General features: G+C 34.7%; 1 protein-coding gene across 2 annotated transcripts in view; it reads left to right on the top strand.

The window, feature by feature from the left end:
- Window positions 1–18347, top strand: part of C9 (complement C9) — a 50550-nt gene extending 32203 nt beyond the window's left edge. The window contains exons 7-11 of one of the 2 annotated variants that reach the window (XM_005325672.4): window positions 666–906; window positions 3263–3403; window positions 4662–4840; window positions 15147–15375; window positions 18012–18347. In XM_005325672.4, the coding sequence (XP_005325729.4) occupies window positions 666–906; window positions 3263–3403; window positions 4662–4840; window positions 15147–15374 (789 nt within the window). In that variant the 3' untranslated portion in view covers window position 15375; window positions 18012–18347. The remainder of the gene's footprint in view (window positions 1–665; window positions 907–3262; window positions 3404–4661; window positions 4841–15146; window positions 15376–18011) is intronic. The other variant, XM_078017836.1, reaches the window with a different exon arrangement.

Here is an 18347-nt window from a genome sequence, read left to right as displayed (position 1 = left end):
TCCATGATGCCCTTCACAGCCAATTTCCTACTGATCAAGTGGCAACTACTGACCAGATTTCTCTGACTATAGCTTAGTTTTTCTTGTTCTAGAACTTTATAGAAATGGTGTCATACAGTCTAAATTCCGTTGGGTATGACTTCTTTCACGCAAAATGATATTTTCAGACTTACATAGTATATGTGTCAATAGTTGGTTCCTTGTTATTGCTGACTAGTATTCCATTGTGTGAACATGCTACAATTTGATCATCAACTCCTTGGTCCATTGGCATTTGAGCTGTTTCCAATTTTAAGCTATTCTGGACTAATTTTACTAAGAAATTCATATACATGTCTTTTTGTAAAAAATGTATTTACTGGTCATAGGTATGTATGAAAAATTAGAATTGCTAGTTGTAGGGTCGATGTGTATTTAACTTTATGAAAAATGCTAAACAGGTCTCCAAAGTGGCTTTATCATTTTACATTTGGACCACCAAGGTAGGAGAGTTCCAGTTGCTGTACATTCTCATCAGCAGTTAGTATTGATGGCATTTTAAGTTCAGATATTCTCATGGTCACTGTTAAAAACTTTGTTCTGGTGAAAGTTCTAGATTTTATGATTTACTTGAAGTAATTGTGATAAAGATCATATTTCTCTTCCTCCATTGATCTATAACAAAGGAAAAAATGTTTCTGCGTGTGAAAGGAGTGATTGATCTGGGTCGATTTCTGATGAGAAATCGAAATATCATGCTGACAACAACTTTCCTAGATGACATAAAAGCTCTGCCAACTACCTATGAGAAGGGAGAATATTTTGGATTTTTGGAAACCTATGGAACCCACTACAGCAGCTCTGGGTCTCTAGGAGGACTCTATGAGGTCATATATGTTTTGAATAAAGCTTCCATGAAGGAGAAAGGTATGCCTAGATATAGAATTCTGACTGCAGATGCCATATTGACTAAATATTATTTCTTCTGCTAACCTCTTTCAATAGATAAAATCTTTAAAATATCTTCTCCTTTGAGAGAATTCTGTCTTTTGACACCTAAAGTCCTATAAAACAGCAAATTGACTTCTACCTCGAATAATTTGATTTCTCTTGCACTAGGCAGCAACACTACTCACAGAGATACCAATAGGTATTAATTCAATTTAATACCTATTATATGGAATGCTACTTTTAGTGAAATGTTTTTCAAAAGGTGAAATAAGGTAGAAGCATGATTTATTTCCTCTATAGAAGGCTGGTTCCATTTATGCATGATGATTATCTTCCAAAGTATTCTTCAGTGTTGGAAGGAAATATTGTTCTAAATTTTCTCCAGAGGGAAAGAAAGAAACAATGTTATCATATAACTCAAATATCTTAAAGCAAGAATGGAAATTCGATTTACCTCATATAATGATAATTTAACCATATTGTGGTATTTGCATGAGGTCCATGTTGAGTAGATTTCTGGCCACACATGAAATCGTGGAAAAGGGGCCATAATTGATCATCAGTGTGTGTCACAGGTACAGGAGAGCTCTGTGCATAGTTCCCACCCTGGCCTCTGTGTTCATCTAAGCCTTTTAAGAATAAAGTTGATGAACTACATGTAGCAATATGAGCCTCTAGTCCCAGATACTCAGGAAGCGGAGGCAGCAAGATCCTATCTCATAAAAAATAAACAAATAAAATTTTAAAATAAAGTAGATGCATAGTGATCATGTTAATGAATTTTAATTTTATTTTTGTGAATGATAATGACTAGGTATGAATATTTCTTAAGGAGGTGATAGATGCCAGCATATCTCTCTCCAGCTTCACCATTATTGGGTGTCTCTTAGGAGGCAAGTGCCACTCAGAACCCTACAGGGCCAGCGAATCAAGGTGTTAAGTATCAAGCAAGGAGTAGGATGCAACTGTGATCTACAACCTGACACTCACCCCACAGCCAGTGAACACTGTGTGGATTGAAAACACTTGGCAAGGCCAGAGTCATTGAGACTGAGGATGGTCTTGGGCAGACAGAAGGCTCCCCAGGAGTAGTGGACTGTGAGGCTGTTTGATTTTACACTATTGATTGGATCCACAGTACTGTGAGGTCTCTAGGAGCTCCACCTGGTGAGATATAGTAACAGAGATATCACCTGGAAAAGTGCACGGGAGGACTGCCTCTTGAGCCATTTGAAGAGAACAGCTCTGCAGGGATGATCCAAACAGAAAGAACCTTCAGAGCCTTTCACCCCTCTCTCGACTTTTTTTGGTAAAAAATCTTCATAAGCTGAAATCTTTAATTCTGGACTACCCAGAGCACTCCACGGACTTCTAATTCCCTCCTGGTCTTAGTAGATAGGATCTTCAGGTCAATCCTAGTCCCCTAGAATAGGAAGTCATTTTCCTCAATGCTCCAGTGCCAGCGCCTGGAGAAGAGCCATATCTCCACCTCCATCCAGGGCATCTGGGCACGACAGAGTTCCCTGCTGAGGCAGAGAATCTAAGCCCTTTGGAGTCCTAGCTGTTTTCACCCTTCAGAATCAGTGTTCTCAAGCCTTGTTAGAGCAAGGATGCAAGTCTAGAATTCCATACTTCTGGCATTGTTTTCCATTTTTATTCCCCGTCTTCCCTGACCACAGGAAATGCTACCTGATAATTCTTAAGTTCTTTGCTAATTGAGGGTACAGCAGAAATATTTGTGAGGATTAAATTAGTTAATGCATAGAAGCTTGGAATGTGCATGTACCTTATATACAAACAGAGATATGAAAAATCGTGGTATATATTAAGAATTGTAATGCAAAATAGTACCTATATAATGATGTAAATTGACATGAACATACTTTATATAAAGAAATATGAAAAATTGTGCTCTACATGTGTAATAAGGATTGTAATGCATTCCACTGTTGTCATGTATTTAAAAAAATAATAAAATCAATTTTAAAAAAAGAATTCAATACATTTTAGACATCATTGTCCCCCTTCCATGGTCTTAGACAGAAAGAATTTTAATATAACTACCTGTCTGACCCATGTCCTTTTAAGAAAGAGGTAAACTTAGTATGTCCTTCTCTGTTAAGTTGACGAGTAAAGTCAAAAGGGAGGCTACAAGATTCTAATGCAAGAACAAAGCACATCAGATGTGAAGTAATGATTGCATTTGAGTGAGGTAATGATGTCCAGGAATCTAAGTTAGTACATTTCTTACAAAACAGCATAGCAAAATTAGGATTTATTTGTGATGTTGATAGACATTATGTAATAATTTTCAAATAAATACATAAAACAGATGTTGAACTAGAAGACATAAAGAGATGCCTCGGGTATAATCTGGATTTCTCTCTACATACCCCTGGGACTTCCGAAGGACTCGAAGTCTCGGCAAAAATTAATAAAACTGATTGTTTAAAGAACCATCATGGTAAAACTGGTAAGTATGGCCAAACTTACTAGGTTTAAGAAAGCCAGAGAAAGAACACTGCTCTTTCACAATGAGCCTTTTTTATTGTCTACCTTCTTTATTTAGAAAACTAAAAGTACTCAAGTACCATTTTACCTCTACAGTGGTTTCTGAACCACTGTAAGCATAATAACCCGTGGACATGCATTTGTCACAGTCTCTTTGTGCAGTGCTCAGGTCTAGAGGGTGTCATTCACACTGAACATAATGTATATTTCTGTATTTGTAGGGGAAATGCTAGAGAACCAGTGGTAGAAAATTTCTTTAAGAAAAGCATCCCCCAACAATTTAATAAAACGTTTTAACATCAGTAAAGAAGGCCAAACCATCTCCCCAAATGCACCTTCTACTGGACTTGAAAGCCCTAATCCATTCAACATCAAAACAGTGCACAACTTTTTGAAGTTGCAAATACCTTTAGTCTAAATATTACTCTCTGTTATTTATTGTTAGCAGATTTACAGACATGAGAGGTGATGGAATTCTCAACTCTCACTCGATTCAGAAGTGACTGAGGACATTTTTAGAGTATAAATGCTTGAGATTTATCTTTAGAGGAATAACTGGTAGTAAGAAGATTCAAGGGGGCAAGCCTGATATTTTCAAATCACATGCCATCATTTCTATATTTGGCCCTGGAATTAACTGTGTAATCTTTGGCAGATCATTCTACCTCTCTAAGTGTCAGATTTTTTCATCCATAAAAATGAGGGAGGATAAACAAGAACATCTTACAATTTCTTGTTAGTTCTAAACTTTGCAACTCTATAAGACTCACACAGCTTTGTTAAAAGTGCTCCCATCTATAGAGAGATTGAGGGAGAGACAGGTAGGATTCTGGGGTTGAAAGACAGTTTGCTTTCTGCATTACTCTGTTTTAGACTCTTCAGTTTCATTTTAATATTAACATTGTTTAAAGCAAGACTCTACAAAATGCAATTATGAAGGTGTGTTTGAAACAAAAATACATAATACTCCCCAAATCATGTAAAGTTCTCATGTGTATATGTGTAATGTGATGAGCTGTGAATTATCAATGTATCTAGATCATCAGTACCATTTTTATTTTTTTAAAAAAAGAAAGATGATTAAAGTCAATCATCATTCAAAGATGATTAAAGTCTATATACTAATTAGCTAATGCATAGAAATGCTTGGAACGAGTCCAGGCATGTACTGGTTCACAGAATTCCATATGCTCCTCCTCAAGCTCTCCTTCTCTCCTCAGTAAACATCACCAGCGACAACCTTATAGATGATGTTATTTCTTTCATAAGAGGAGGAACAAGGAAAGCTGCATTTGAACTGAAACAAAAGCTTCTCAAAGGAGCCAAAACCATCGATGTGACTGACTTTGAAAACTGGGCCTCTTCCCTGAGTGATGCTCCGGTGCTCATTAGTCAAAAGGTAAGGGATGTTTGTTTTCAAATAGACTATGTAATTTTTTAAATTAAATGTTACAGTTGGCTCAGGCGAACAGGTGATTCTAGCAGAAAGAGATGTGGGTCTTCAAACACACGCATGTCATTCTGGAGAGAGGCATGACAGACAGTCTGAATTCCTGTCTGTCCCTTGTTAGATGTATGCCACTTCTGACTTCTACAACACTGAATTCTTCAGACTTCCATGTTTTAAATAAGATTTTCTGTATTCAGTTTATAGCACAGACAAAATAGGCACCAAAAAAAAAAATAGTTATTTCTTTGCTGTCTGTCGGTGATTGACACTTGCTTTCTCTTGGCATCACATGATCACGGAAGAGCTAATTTATGGAGAGCTGTCATGAGAGAAATGTTCAGAAGTTCTCCAAGAAAATGAGAGCAAGGGAAAGTAATTTTTATAGTCAGGGAATCCTTACCTTTCTCCCTCTCTCTCTCTCTCTTTCTCTCTCTCCCCCTTCTCCCTCCTCCCCTCCCTCCCCCACCCCCCCTCCCTCTCCCTCTCACATTTTTGAATCAAAGTCCTGTGATGTTGCCCACACTATCTCAAACTCCTGAGCTCGAGATCTTCTTGCCTCAACCTCCTGAGTAGCCAGGACTGGAGGCTCAACCTGCCTCAACCTTGATTGTAACAGTCTTCAACTTATAAACCTTTAGGAGTTCAGTCTTGTGTTTATTCCTAAGAACAATAAATCCTGTTCTGTTGTAAACATATAAATGCTAATGTTAGTTAACCTCATCTCTCTCTTCCCAAACTAATCAAAATGGGTGTGGTGGGTGGGAGTGTGTGTGTGTGTGCGCACACACACACACACACACACGCATGTGCATTTACTTCTTCTTTTGTTCCTGATATGATTAGAAAGTGGTTTTCCTACTTCCTTTCAATAGCTTCAAATTTTCTGTCTTTATAAATTTCAACCCTCAGATCAAATTTATCTTTGCCCTCTACTTCATTTGATTAACCTGATTTACAGAAATGTTGACATTTTTTCTAGCACAAATTATTGGAGAATTTTATTTCCTCAATCCATTTTGTTGTCTTTATAAAGTGTGAGTGGAATCACCAAATTTATTTCATTTATGTAAAAAAAACTCAGAAACCAAAAATTTTCAATTAATTTTCCCCTTAGGTTATAAAAATACAGCTGTTCATAGATGTACAAATGTATCTATTAGTTTTCAAATATTTATTTCAAACTAGAACAAAGAGGAAGAAAAAGTCAGCTGAATTAGCATCTCTCCAGATAAAAATAAAATCAGAAGCCCCTTTTAGTCTATTATATTTAAATTTTATTTAAATTCATTATCTTGAACTTAGGAAAATAAATTCATGTTGGAAGATTTTAAATGAGTAAAGAATCGTCGACCCAGGTGGATATTTCCATCAAGATGGTCATCCAAAGGGGCTTATTTTCTCATCTCTACAGACCAAGTTCAACTCTTCTTGAATAGATGATCCAAGATTGTTCTCTAGGGAAGTCTTAATAATATCCACTACTTCTAGAGCAAATTCTTAAAATCTCAAGTAAATAAAGCATCTGCTGAAATTTTACTACTGAATTTCTGAGAGTATTCCCAGACTTTGATCAACTCACTTGACACTGTCACTGGCTGGGAGCAGAATGCAGGGTTTCCCATTTTTAGGAGTGGCTGCTTACTCAGATTTTAGATGAGCAGGCCTACTATCTTCACTGTTTGTTCATTTCCTTCCTCATAAATTGAAAGCTTGGTCTTTTTATATCCATGTTCTACCCAAGGTCAGGGCAGCTCTAGTTAGTGCCCTGTAAACCATTTTTTAAGTTTATCTTCTTGTAGAGAAATTTCAGAAAACACTATACTATTTTGTTTTTTATTGACTTGGTGTGACTTTTAAATTCCTGAAAAGGTGTGAGATATAAGTAAGTTTGTTCGTGAAACAGATTCCAGGTCATTTTGTTCTCATAAATGTAGAAGTGGCTCTATGGTTAATTGGTTACTATATCTAGTAGATAGTAACACAGTTATAATTTCTAATTCATTCTTTGATACCTTAGATTATGTGTTATGGGAATGGTCCTAATATTAAAATAATTGTTCCTCCTATTTAATTATTTAAAGAATTGATAGAATCTCTTCCTACCCACTTCAAACTATTAATTGGCTTATGTTTAATCCTCTGAAGCAAATTAAATCATCTACCTAAGTATTTATGATGCAGTTATCTTAGAGGAAAGACCAGGAAGTTATATTACTCTTAGTAAAATGCTGTGTGCATATATTACTGAGATTTTCCAAGTAAAATACTCAATAATGATAATGATGATGATGATATATCAATATCTATAATTCTTTCTGCACTAAAGTAACTACGGCAATACTCTATAAGTAGAACCTGTGGTTTTCAATCTCACAATGTCTTAGTCCAACCCAGGAATTTTTCCCTGGCCTCTCTCCATGCAGAGGACATAGGCTGGACCATTTTTTCAGAATTTCCTTTTCTCACAGACTTCGATTTTCACAATAGTTTATTAATCCCATTGCTACTTATCTGAATGTTAACACAAATGTGGTACATTTTATTTCAACTGAATAGCTAAATTTTGGTTTCCTCTTAAACCTATGGCTACAAACTAGTTACAAAAAAAATGTCAGCGGAGAGAAACATTTATTACAGATTGCCTGGGAGATATAAAGTTTATGGTTTCCTCTAGAACAATAACAGCAAGCTTGGTAAAGCTACAATGCAGTCTGCAGGCTTCCTATAAAGTTTTGTTTCTGCATTATTAGAAACAAAATTATGTAGCCCAGAGATTTATTTTCTGAAAGGATGTTACATAATACAGTGTTCCCTTTATGAGAACTCACAGGAAAGATTATTCTTTAATTTCATTTTGTTTCTCTTGTAAATCAGATGGGTTTTCTTCTGTTCAGTTGTGTCTTCCTCAATGCACTAAAAAATATAGACAAATTTGTGCCTCATCTGTTTCAAAAGGAAGGATCCTCCTAGCACCCAGGCACCCAATTTGTTCATTTGTGTTGCTTTGCCTCCATCCTGCCTTTGTTGTTTCCAGGCCTTCTCCAATTTCTTTTGCCCAATTTTACCTGTGTATATGGTAAGAGACATGAGCTCTTTCTGGAGTAATATGAGGCAATAATGAACTAATGAACCAACCATTGTTGCTCAGTGGTGTGAATGTACACTGGGTGTTAGAGAGCATCCATATTAAAAGGCTGTCTTACCAGTGTTCTGTGATAGTTTTTACAACTATAATCATAGAGTGAAAATAATTTCTGTCTTCCACAGGGATAAAAAAATGAAGAAACTAAATTTTGGTATATACAGATTAATTGTTTTGGATGTCTAAAAGAAATCCGAATGTACTTACACTTAAACCATGTTGTTCATTTATTTGTATTTTAACAAGTTTCATGATAAATTGTGTCCACTTAAAATATATCTACAAATGGTAGAAAGGAAAGAAAGTTAGCTGGCATGGGAGAAAAATTAAAACTTTTTCTACTTGATAGAAGGGCAAAGTTTAACAGAAAAGAAACATGTAGATTTGCAAAAAAATTTCAAGAAGTACATTTTAATTATTTATTTGTCTACTGGTGGAATATTTGGCCTCAGGGTTTGAGGCTTTTCTGAAACCATTGCTATTGGATGTCCTTCATCTTTATCTCTCTGAACACTGTTTATATGTTTTATCCAAATTGTATTTCCTCCATGACCTCTCTTCCTGTATCTTAGATTATCTGGCCTTGACTTTTTCTTTGAAGAGTAAAACAAGATAATCTTTTATTTTCTCAAAAAAATCAAAAATAACTTGACCACATTGTTAATGCCAATGTAGCAGTATGGCAAGAGGCAACTTTCTTCTGAATAAATATAACACAGTTGAATTCTAAATTCTGTCTACTACTTCATGAAAGACTACACTGGTGGACAGTAGTGTTGACTTTGTCAAAATTCTTGGTATTTTCTGTATATGAGCCTATTCTCACTTAGAGTTGTTGCAAATATCTTGTCCAACTTAAGATTTTTTCACCCTTTTAGTGACTTTTTTAATGACATAGACCCTCTTTTATCTTTCTTGAAGTAATTTGAGACTTACTAAGTAAAAATGCACAAATAGTATCAGCAGTAATATTGTAAAATAGTAGAGAGTTGACAGATATCATTCTTCCAAAAACCCCTAATGTTAACAACCTACATGAGCATAGTAAAATTATCAAAATCAGAAAATTTTAATACTAACTATATAAACCATACACTTCACTCACATTGCACAAAATTTCCGCTTAATCTCTACTTTTTCTGTTCCAATTCCAATCCAGGGTCTCACATTGTACTTAGTTGTCTTGTCTCCTCCAATATGTGCAAGTCCCTCAGACTTTTCTTAGACTTAGATAATTTTGATCCATACTGGTAAGTTTTCGTGTCTCTTCATTTAGATTTCAAGTAGGTTAAGGTTAGGAGGAGTTGGCATTTTTTTCTTTTTTGAGGAACTGGAAATTGAACCCAGGGCACTAGACCACTGAGCTCCATCCCCAGTCCTTTATTTATTATTTTTTCTTTTGTTGGTACTTGGGATTGAAATCAGGGGCACTTAACCACTAATCTACATCTGCAACTCTTCTTATTTTTTATTTTGATTAAGTATCTCATTAAGTTGCTTAGGGTATCTTTAAATTGCTGAGGCTGGCTTTGAACTTGTGGTTTTCCAGTCTCAGCTTCCTGAGCCACTGTGACCACAAACTTAACTTTTATTTTGAGATAGAATCATCTCATTAAGTTCCACACATATACAAATATACATATACATATGCATAAACACATATATATTATCAGACTACCACATATGTATATAGTACTCTGATTTTATATATATATATATATATACAATATATCATGCTGATAATATGTGTCTATGTATATATATGTATATATGTATATACACATATACACATACATACACACACTTATATATACACACATATAGTGTGTGTGTGTGTGTTAACGACTTTCCATAGGTATACTGCATTTATATTTACATTTAGATCTATAATCAACCTAGAGTTTATGATTTAATTTTAAAAGTCATTTAAAATTTTTTCTCTATAAATATTTCATTGTCCAAGAACAATCTATTTAAAAGATTGTTATTTGTCTTAAGACTATACAGGACAGCTTTCATCTTTAGTAGGGTTTCTAAGTGTCTAGTTTTAGAATCTGTACAGTTAATATCACACTGTCCTAAGTAATATAACTTTTTGTCTGGAGGTACAGAGGAGCAAAGCCTTCCACCTTTATCTTCGTCAGAAGGTCTTGACAATTTGGGAATTATCTAAGTTTTATAAATTGGCTTGGCAATTTCAACCAAAAATACGATAACCAGATTTTGATTGGAATTTCAAATAATCCATAAATCAGGTTCATGAGAGTCTGCGTCTTAAAATGTTGAATCTTCTAGTCTATGAATATTAAATATCTCTCTATTTGTTTAGGCTTCTCAATTTTTTTCTAATTTCTCCCCAACATGTAATATTGTCACTATTATTTTAGCCTTTCTAGTGTTTTTTTTTTTTTAGTATTTATTTCATTTCTAATGGTCAATTTGGAGGGTTTTGTGGGCATTTGAACAAGTAAATACCATCTATGAAATATAACAGCTAACATCATACTTAGTAAAATATTGCATTTGTTCGAAGATAAAAAATAAAGAATAGATAACCACTCTCTTCTTTTCTAGTTAACAATGACATTCAGGTTTTGTAGTCAGCACAGTGAAGTAAGAAAAATAATAAAATGCATAAAGACTACAAAGGAAGGAGTAAAACTGTCTGTTTGTCTCAGAGAAAGATTGTTTACATAGAAAATACTAAGATATCTATATCTCTATACAACATTATTACTTCCTGATCAATCACCTGTGCTTCTTTATTGTTGATAATATTTTCTGCCTTAATTTCTATCTTGATAGTTACCTAGCTTTGCTAGCTACCTCTTTGTTGGTATACACACAGAATAATTTCTCCAGTCTTTCTATTTTTAATCTTCCTACATCCTCAGATTTTAGCTAGACTATTAAAAATCAAATATGATGATCTTTGTTATTTTATTTTTAACAAGTACTTATTAGGCATTTGTTATGTACTAGCATTTTTTTGGTAATAGTTAGGCTAAAACAGTGAATATAGAGAATAGGTCTCTGTTCTAGCAAACTTTTTCTAATATAATTAAAAAATACAAATAAAATAAATATTATATTGTTAATGATATCTTAGTATACATTCTTCTGGTTGTCAGTCTTCATCAGAATTACAGTAGCAAATATGAACTCATACAATGTGATTTTATATCCCATTTATGAGTCAGTGGTATATTGAAACCTGTTTAAAGTGATTTGATATTTAAAGGTAGATATTACTTATGTGTACATCCTTTTTATGTATATTGCAATGCATATATTCCATGATATGCATGGAACATAGTTTGTTTTTCTAGTTAACTACTGGAGAACACTGGAGTTGATTCCAGTTATGTTTGTGTATGCACTCATGAGATTATGAATAAAACCATAACAAACATTTGAATATGGGTTTTTATGAATATTTTTCCATAACTTTAGGAAAAGATGCTTGATCATATGGTATGTATATTTATATAAGTTATATAAGAAACATCCAAATTCTTTTCTAGAATACTTGCATTTTCGCCAGAAATATACGAAAATATATGTTTAGTTAAACATGTCCTCTGAAATAACGGTGATTTATGTATTCCTTTCCAATCTTTTTGGGTTTTATTTCTTTTTCTTGCCTTATTGGATTGTGTAGGACCTCCAGTGTTATGCTGAGTAGAAGTTGGAAGAAGAGACATCACCAGGTTCTCATTTCGAGGAAGAAAGAATTCTGGGATTTTTTTGTTTGTCTGTTTATGGGGTGTTGGAGATTAAACCTAGGGCCCAGGGACCCACATGTAGGCAAGCGCTCTGCCACTGAGTCATAGCCCCAGCCCTCGTAAAATTTTTGCATGAGTAGTGTGTTCTAATGCTTTCCTGTAATCTTCTATATTAGCATTTCCTCTTATTTTGGTTACCTTTAAGATTTCATCTTAATCTCGAGTGTATAGTAGCTTGGATGTGATATTCATATACTCCAGTGATGATAATGATGATGATGATTCTTGAAGTTCCCACAGTTTCTGAACTCTAGAATTTAATGTATTTAATTAGCTTTGAAACATAGTTGAGCATTTATCTCTTTAAATAGTTCTTCTGACATACTATACTCCCCATCCTTCCTTTTCTATAGTTCTCCAATAATAACCTGTGTTAGGTCCTTCAATATGGCCCCAAAGCTCTTGGATCCTCTCTTCTGGGTTAGTTTTGTCCCTCCAACACTTATCTCTGTGTTATAGTTTGGAAAATTTCTTTCAACCTTTTATCAGGCTTGCTAATTATTTCTTTGGCTATGTCAAGTCTATTAGCCCATCAGAGGGGTTTATTTTCTTCATGGGATTTTCTATTTGATTTTTATCGTGTTGTGTTACTAATTATCAAAGTTAAATGTCAGTCTACCTTCAAAATACTAAGGCATTTTGTTAAACTGATTTTAAGATTTCTTTAATTATCTTTACTTTTTAGCAGTTTTGCTGTGATGTAATTAAGTTTGAAGAACATTTCAACCTTGGTTTTCATTTGCAACCTTTTCACCAGGTTTGGAATATTCACAGTTGTTAGCCCTTCAAATATTGCTTCTTAAATATTCTGTACTTTTCTGCCTCTGGGGGACTCAAATTATATGACTCTCTGACCTTCTCACTCTATCACTTACCTCACCCTCTTCCTGCATTTCCCTTCCCTTTGTCTTTCTGTGCTTTATTGTCAATATTTTTTTCTGATTTGTATTCCATTTCATTACGTTTGCTTCAGTTGTGTCACGCCTGGTATTTAAACAATCCATGAATTTGTGTACTATAAAATCAAGTTCTAACATTTCTAGTTGTTTCCTTATTTCAGATGTGCTAGTTTAAAAACAATTTCTGTTCTCTGATAAAATTTTGTCTTGTCTCTTATCCCCCGCTTATGTGGATATCATTATTTGAAAGACTGTTTATATTTGGTAGCTTTTCTAAGTCTGATAACACAGAGATTGGCACCCCAATAGCTGTTTCAAGGGACACGCAATCATCCAGCTGCTTTTCTCAGAATGTGACCCCATAACTAAGTGATGCATAACTATATACAAGTTTCACTACATATGCTATAATTTCTCCACTATGAGAACTTTATTTTTTAATTATTTTTTTAAATGTATATATGACAGAAGAATGCATTACAATTCTTATTACACATATAGGGTACAATTTTTCATATCTCTGTATGCAAAGTATATTCACACCAATTTGTGTCTTTATACATGTACTTTGAATAATAGTGTCCATCACATCCCACCATCATTTCTAACCCTATGCCTCCTCCCTTCCTCTCTCAACCTTATGCCCTATCTAGAGTTTGTCTATTCCTCCCATGCTCACCCTCCCTACCCCACTATGAATCAGCCTCCTTATATCAGAGAAAATATTCAGTATTTGGCTTTTTTGGGGATTGGCTAACTTCACTTAATATTATCTTCTATAACTCCATCCATTTACCTGCAAATGCCATGATTTTATTCTCTTTTATTGCTGAGTAATATTCCATTGTGTATATATGCCATATTTTTAAAAATCCATTAACCTATTGAAGGGCATCTAGGTTGGTTCCACAGTTTAGCTATTATGAATTGTGCTGCTATAAACACTGATGTGGCTGTGTCCCTGTAGTATGCTGTTTTAAGTCAATAAATGGGTCAAGGACCTGAACAGACCCTTCTCAGAAGATGATATACAATAAATCAACAAATATATGAAAAAATGTTCATCATCACTAGCAATTAGAGAAATGCAAATCAAAACTATTATAAGATTTCATCTCACTCCAGTTAGAATGGCAGCTATTATGAAGACAAACAACAATAAGTGTTGGTGAGGATGTGGGGGAAAAGTACCCTCATACACTGCTGGTGGGACTGCAAATTGGTGCAGTCAATATGGAAAGCAGTATGGAAATTTCTTGGAAAATTGGGAATGGAACCACCATTTGACCCAGCTATCCTTCTTCTCAGTCTATACCCAAAGGACTTAAAAACAGCATACTACAGAGAACTTTATTTTATATAGTGACCATGTGGTACAATAGATCTCATAGACTTATTTCTCCTATTTAACTTTGTACCCTTTGACCAACATCTTCTCAACCCTCCTCTGCATAAAGACTTAAATTCTGCATTATGTGCTTGAAATACTTTAATAACTTCCAACTTCAGCTCAATAGTCATTTGCTGGAAAATATGGAAAGACTTTCCTGATTCTGGTGTAGCAACTATATATCCTACTCCAGGAATTAGAGTGTGCAAGATAAGTCATTCTACTTCATTTTCTTAACATCTAGTTAAAACCGACATTGAACTTCTGTCCATCCAGGTTGCTGGAAAATTCATCCCTTCATTTATTGGATGAGGTTCAGGAAAGTCTTTCCTTGTCACCTAAATTAGTACAAGGATCCTGAAACACCTGTACAGAAAATGGGAGTGTGACCTTCCTATGCATTATTCACCTTGATAACCTCCTTCTTCAAGATTATAAGTCAAGAGTTTCTAAGCCCTCCTTGCTAGACTTCTTCTTGGAATCATTGTCAAGCCTGAATCTCCCTTCTTTATACACACCTTCCTTAGGGACACTCCACAGGTCCTTTTACCTCCTCAAATAGCCATGAGAGATGTAGTCAAGAAAGGATATCTGGACTTGGTCTTGCACACCAACCTTTTCTTAGCCAAGAAGTAGCAAGCACTTGGCTACTTTCTGGGAGGGGGAAGAGGGGAAAACAACAACAAAAACAACTATCAAACTCCAAATTTAAATCCCATAGTAGTTCATTTTTAAAACACATACCACGGTTCTTGGCAACACCTATCACAGTTACCATTTCAAATTTGTCTGTGTGATTAATAGTTAGTCTCCTTACCTCTATAATGTGACCTCTCTGATAGCAGACCCCAGGACTAGTTTTGATCATTAGTATAGTCTTAAAAGTTAACTCCATACCCGGCAAAAAATAAGCATTCAAAATAGTCTTAATGAATCAGAAAATAAACAATTGAATATTTTACAATCTTCTGTGTAAAAAACAAAACAACAACAACAACAAAAATAAAAACCTAAAAGTAAATGTATTGCTTTCTTGCAGTTGTCACCTATATACAATCTGATTCCTGTGCAAATAAAAGATGCACACATAAAGAAACAGAATTTGGAGAGAGCCATTGAAGACTACATCAATGAATTCAGTGTAAAAAAATGCCACCCATGCCAAAATGGAGGAACCAAGATTCTGCTGGACGGACAGTGCCTGTGTTCCTGTCCCCTCACATTTAAGGGACTTGCCTGTGAAATCAACAAACAAAAACCATTTTAGGGTGAGAACAATATAAGTTATTAAGGGCAAAATATTTACTTTGGGGTCATTTTAATTTGAATTAATCTGAATTAAACCTCCGTGTTAGCATTCTCCATATAAATAGAGGATCAAAATTAGTGAATTAAAAATTGAGTAATAAAGAGTGGAAATAGACAAACCAGGCGTTTTATGTCATTTCCCCATGTTTTACCTCATGTATTTTAACAGAAACACAAACAAAAAGTAAATGATAGTTATCGCATTGCTTTGCATTGCTTTTAATTATAAAAAAAACTTATCTGAGAAGTTTACATAGACATAACAAACATTCAGATACTTACCATCTAGAATTAAGAGATGCTAAATGTATATTTCATATAGTTTTTATGTGTAAGTTGTACACTGTGCATAGATGTATGTTCCTGTCTGCAGCAGTGGACATAAACATATGCTTCAGAATGACTTTTAATGAGACAGTCAGTAGAATTCTTAGTATCCCATCTCCCCCCACCCTAGGAGTCCTGCTGCCATTCTTCTTCCCTACTGCTTAGATGGAAGCACTTCCATTAAAATTGGTATGTGTCCTTCTAGTCCATATTTTTGAACTGGTACTAAATATGTATGCATCAACAAAAAAATGATATTGTTCTATATTTTAAAAGCTTTAAATAAATGGAATTTGCTAAATTTTTATTTCTAACTTTAGTAAAGATATTGTCAAAGAAAGCTAAGATTCTACATTGCATTTTAAAGCTAATTATGTAGAATTGTTGATTTTTTTAACAAAGAGGAATAACATTGGCTATGTTTCACATACTAAGAGGGTCTTCTTTGTCTTTCATTAGGGTAGAATTAATTAGAATCCTAATAGATAAGTGAAATTATTGTCATTCTTAGTACAAGAGTTAGTCATCATAGGATTTGCTACTAAGATTAACTTCCCATAGCAATCGTAGCTCACATGGTTTGATTGAACGAACAGTTTCCTGCAACAAAATTTCTAAAACAATTATGCAGTTTTCTAAAACAAAGATTCACAGCCTCAAATTTATCATTTAACCACACATTCATCTCTTACAATAAAACTTCTACTATTTTTTGCAGTCCTAGCATACATGCTTAGAAACTCATTGGTAGGGTGATAAAATGCATATTAAGATTAAAGTTATATTTTAAGATTATTGATTTATAAATATAGGTTAACTCTGTCTCTCATTTATCTACAGTGTCAATTCAGTGTTTTTCATTCCTGAAAGCATTTATACTCCCCCCGCAAATCTCTGTTGTTTGGTACTCTTATATTGTCAACCTGTTTCTCTTTATTTGGAATATTCTGATACTTTCTCTATGATTTATTTCATTCTGGCTTCTAATTTTCCAACTATTTAACTGACCTATTGAGAATTTTTTTATATTATTTTTCTAAAATTTGGTTCTTTTTTTTCAAATCTGTTTCCCCTTTCCAAGCCACTGTGTTATTTCCCGACCTTTATCTCTTGAACATGGTAAGCATGTTCACATGGAAGTCTCTCTACGATTCCTCGCGTGTGTGTGATTCTGCAGTGTAATTCTCTGCTAAGTCTACCACAGCATTACTCACTCTGGAGGCATTTGTTTTCCCTTAAGTACTTGGTGATTTTATATTATATGGTTAGTCATTGGTGGAAATTATTTCCTGTGGGAATCCACTCTACCCTGGCAAATGGAGATGTTCCAAAGGCTAATTTGCTTTTGGGAGGTCCTGTTGTTTTCATCAGTTTTATACCATTTTTTTTTTATGTAAATTGCTTGATTTAGATTCTATATATTGTGTTCTTGGATAAAGAAAATCAAGTTCCTTCATCCAATATATAATATTTTCTGGTTGACATTTCACACGTAACCCAGGATGGTCCCCCAGGTCCTGCTGAGACATTAGACCAGGGTGAAATATCTCACATAGATTTTTTCCCATGAGGTAGCTCTCTTCCAGGTAGTCATTTTCCTGTAGAATTTTAAGTGCCAGTTTCCAAGTTAAACCGGACCTACTCTTATGGTGAAATTGAAACACCTAACACATCATCTTTCATTTTGCATACCACTTACTAACCCTGGACTGATCCAACTTTCTCTTCTCTGTACTAATTCAACTTTCCCTTCTTTCATTCACCTTTTGTGTTTCTATTCATTAGAGACCAATGGTTCTCAAATTCATTATATTTTCCTGGTTAGTTTCTTTTAAAGGGAAAAAAAAAATGAAAACAAAAAGCCAAACAGATGTCCTTCAAGCCAATTAAATCAGAACCTCCCTAGTGGATCCTGCCTGAGAATTGTTCTTTCTTTCTGTTTTATATCCCACTGGTTATTCTGACCTCTGGCCAGGTAAGAACACCTCTATTCTGAACCCAGGCCAATTAGCATCTCTGATGAAACTTTCTCCAGTTTCTACAGGAATCAGGTCTCTGTTTATGCACCCTGAAAAATCTTTCCCCTTGCTGCTCCAACACTTATCGTATTGACTCTCCCTCACAAGGTGAATAGCTGCCTCTACACGTCATCTAGAGGCTGTGGCACATCATGGCGCAACAAGAAAAGGGGATGGAATCGGTGGGCGAACCTAAACTTGAAGTCTTATTGATCATTAAGATGTGATAAATCTTTTGTTGTTTCTTCTAGGATTGACAGCCCCTCTCCCATCTAAACAATAGAGCTGTTGGCTTCCCTGGGCTCACATGGAAGAAAAAACACCAGGACTTTCCAATTTAAGATGGTACCCATGGAGATAATCCTTGCTGCTAAGTAAAAAGCCACAGGCTTCATGAAAATCCTATCAACCTCTGAAGTCTCTTCTGTCTTAGGTCTACGATGCCTTTGCCTCCCTCTTAAACCCCTCTAATGTTTCCATTTTGTATTCCCTAATGAAAAATCAGCAGTGAAATATGCCAACACTGCTTTTTCCCACAGGCAATGCCAATCTCTAGCTAATAAAACAAAATTAAATTGAAAACAGAA

Source organism: Ictidomys tridecemlineatus, chromosome 1, assembly GCF_052094955.1.
Source record: "Ictidomys tridecemlineatus isolate mIctTri1 chromosome 1, mIctTri1.hap1, whole genome shotgun sequence".
Classification (NCBI taxonomy): Eukaryota; Metazoa; Chordata; class Mammalia; order Rodentia; family Sciuridae; genus Ictidomys; species Ictidomys tridecemlineatus.
This window is presented reverse-complemented; position numbering and strand designations above follow the sequence as displayed.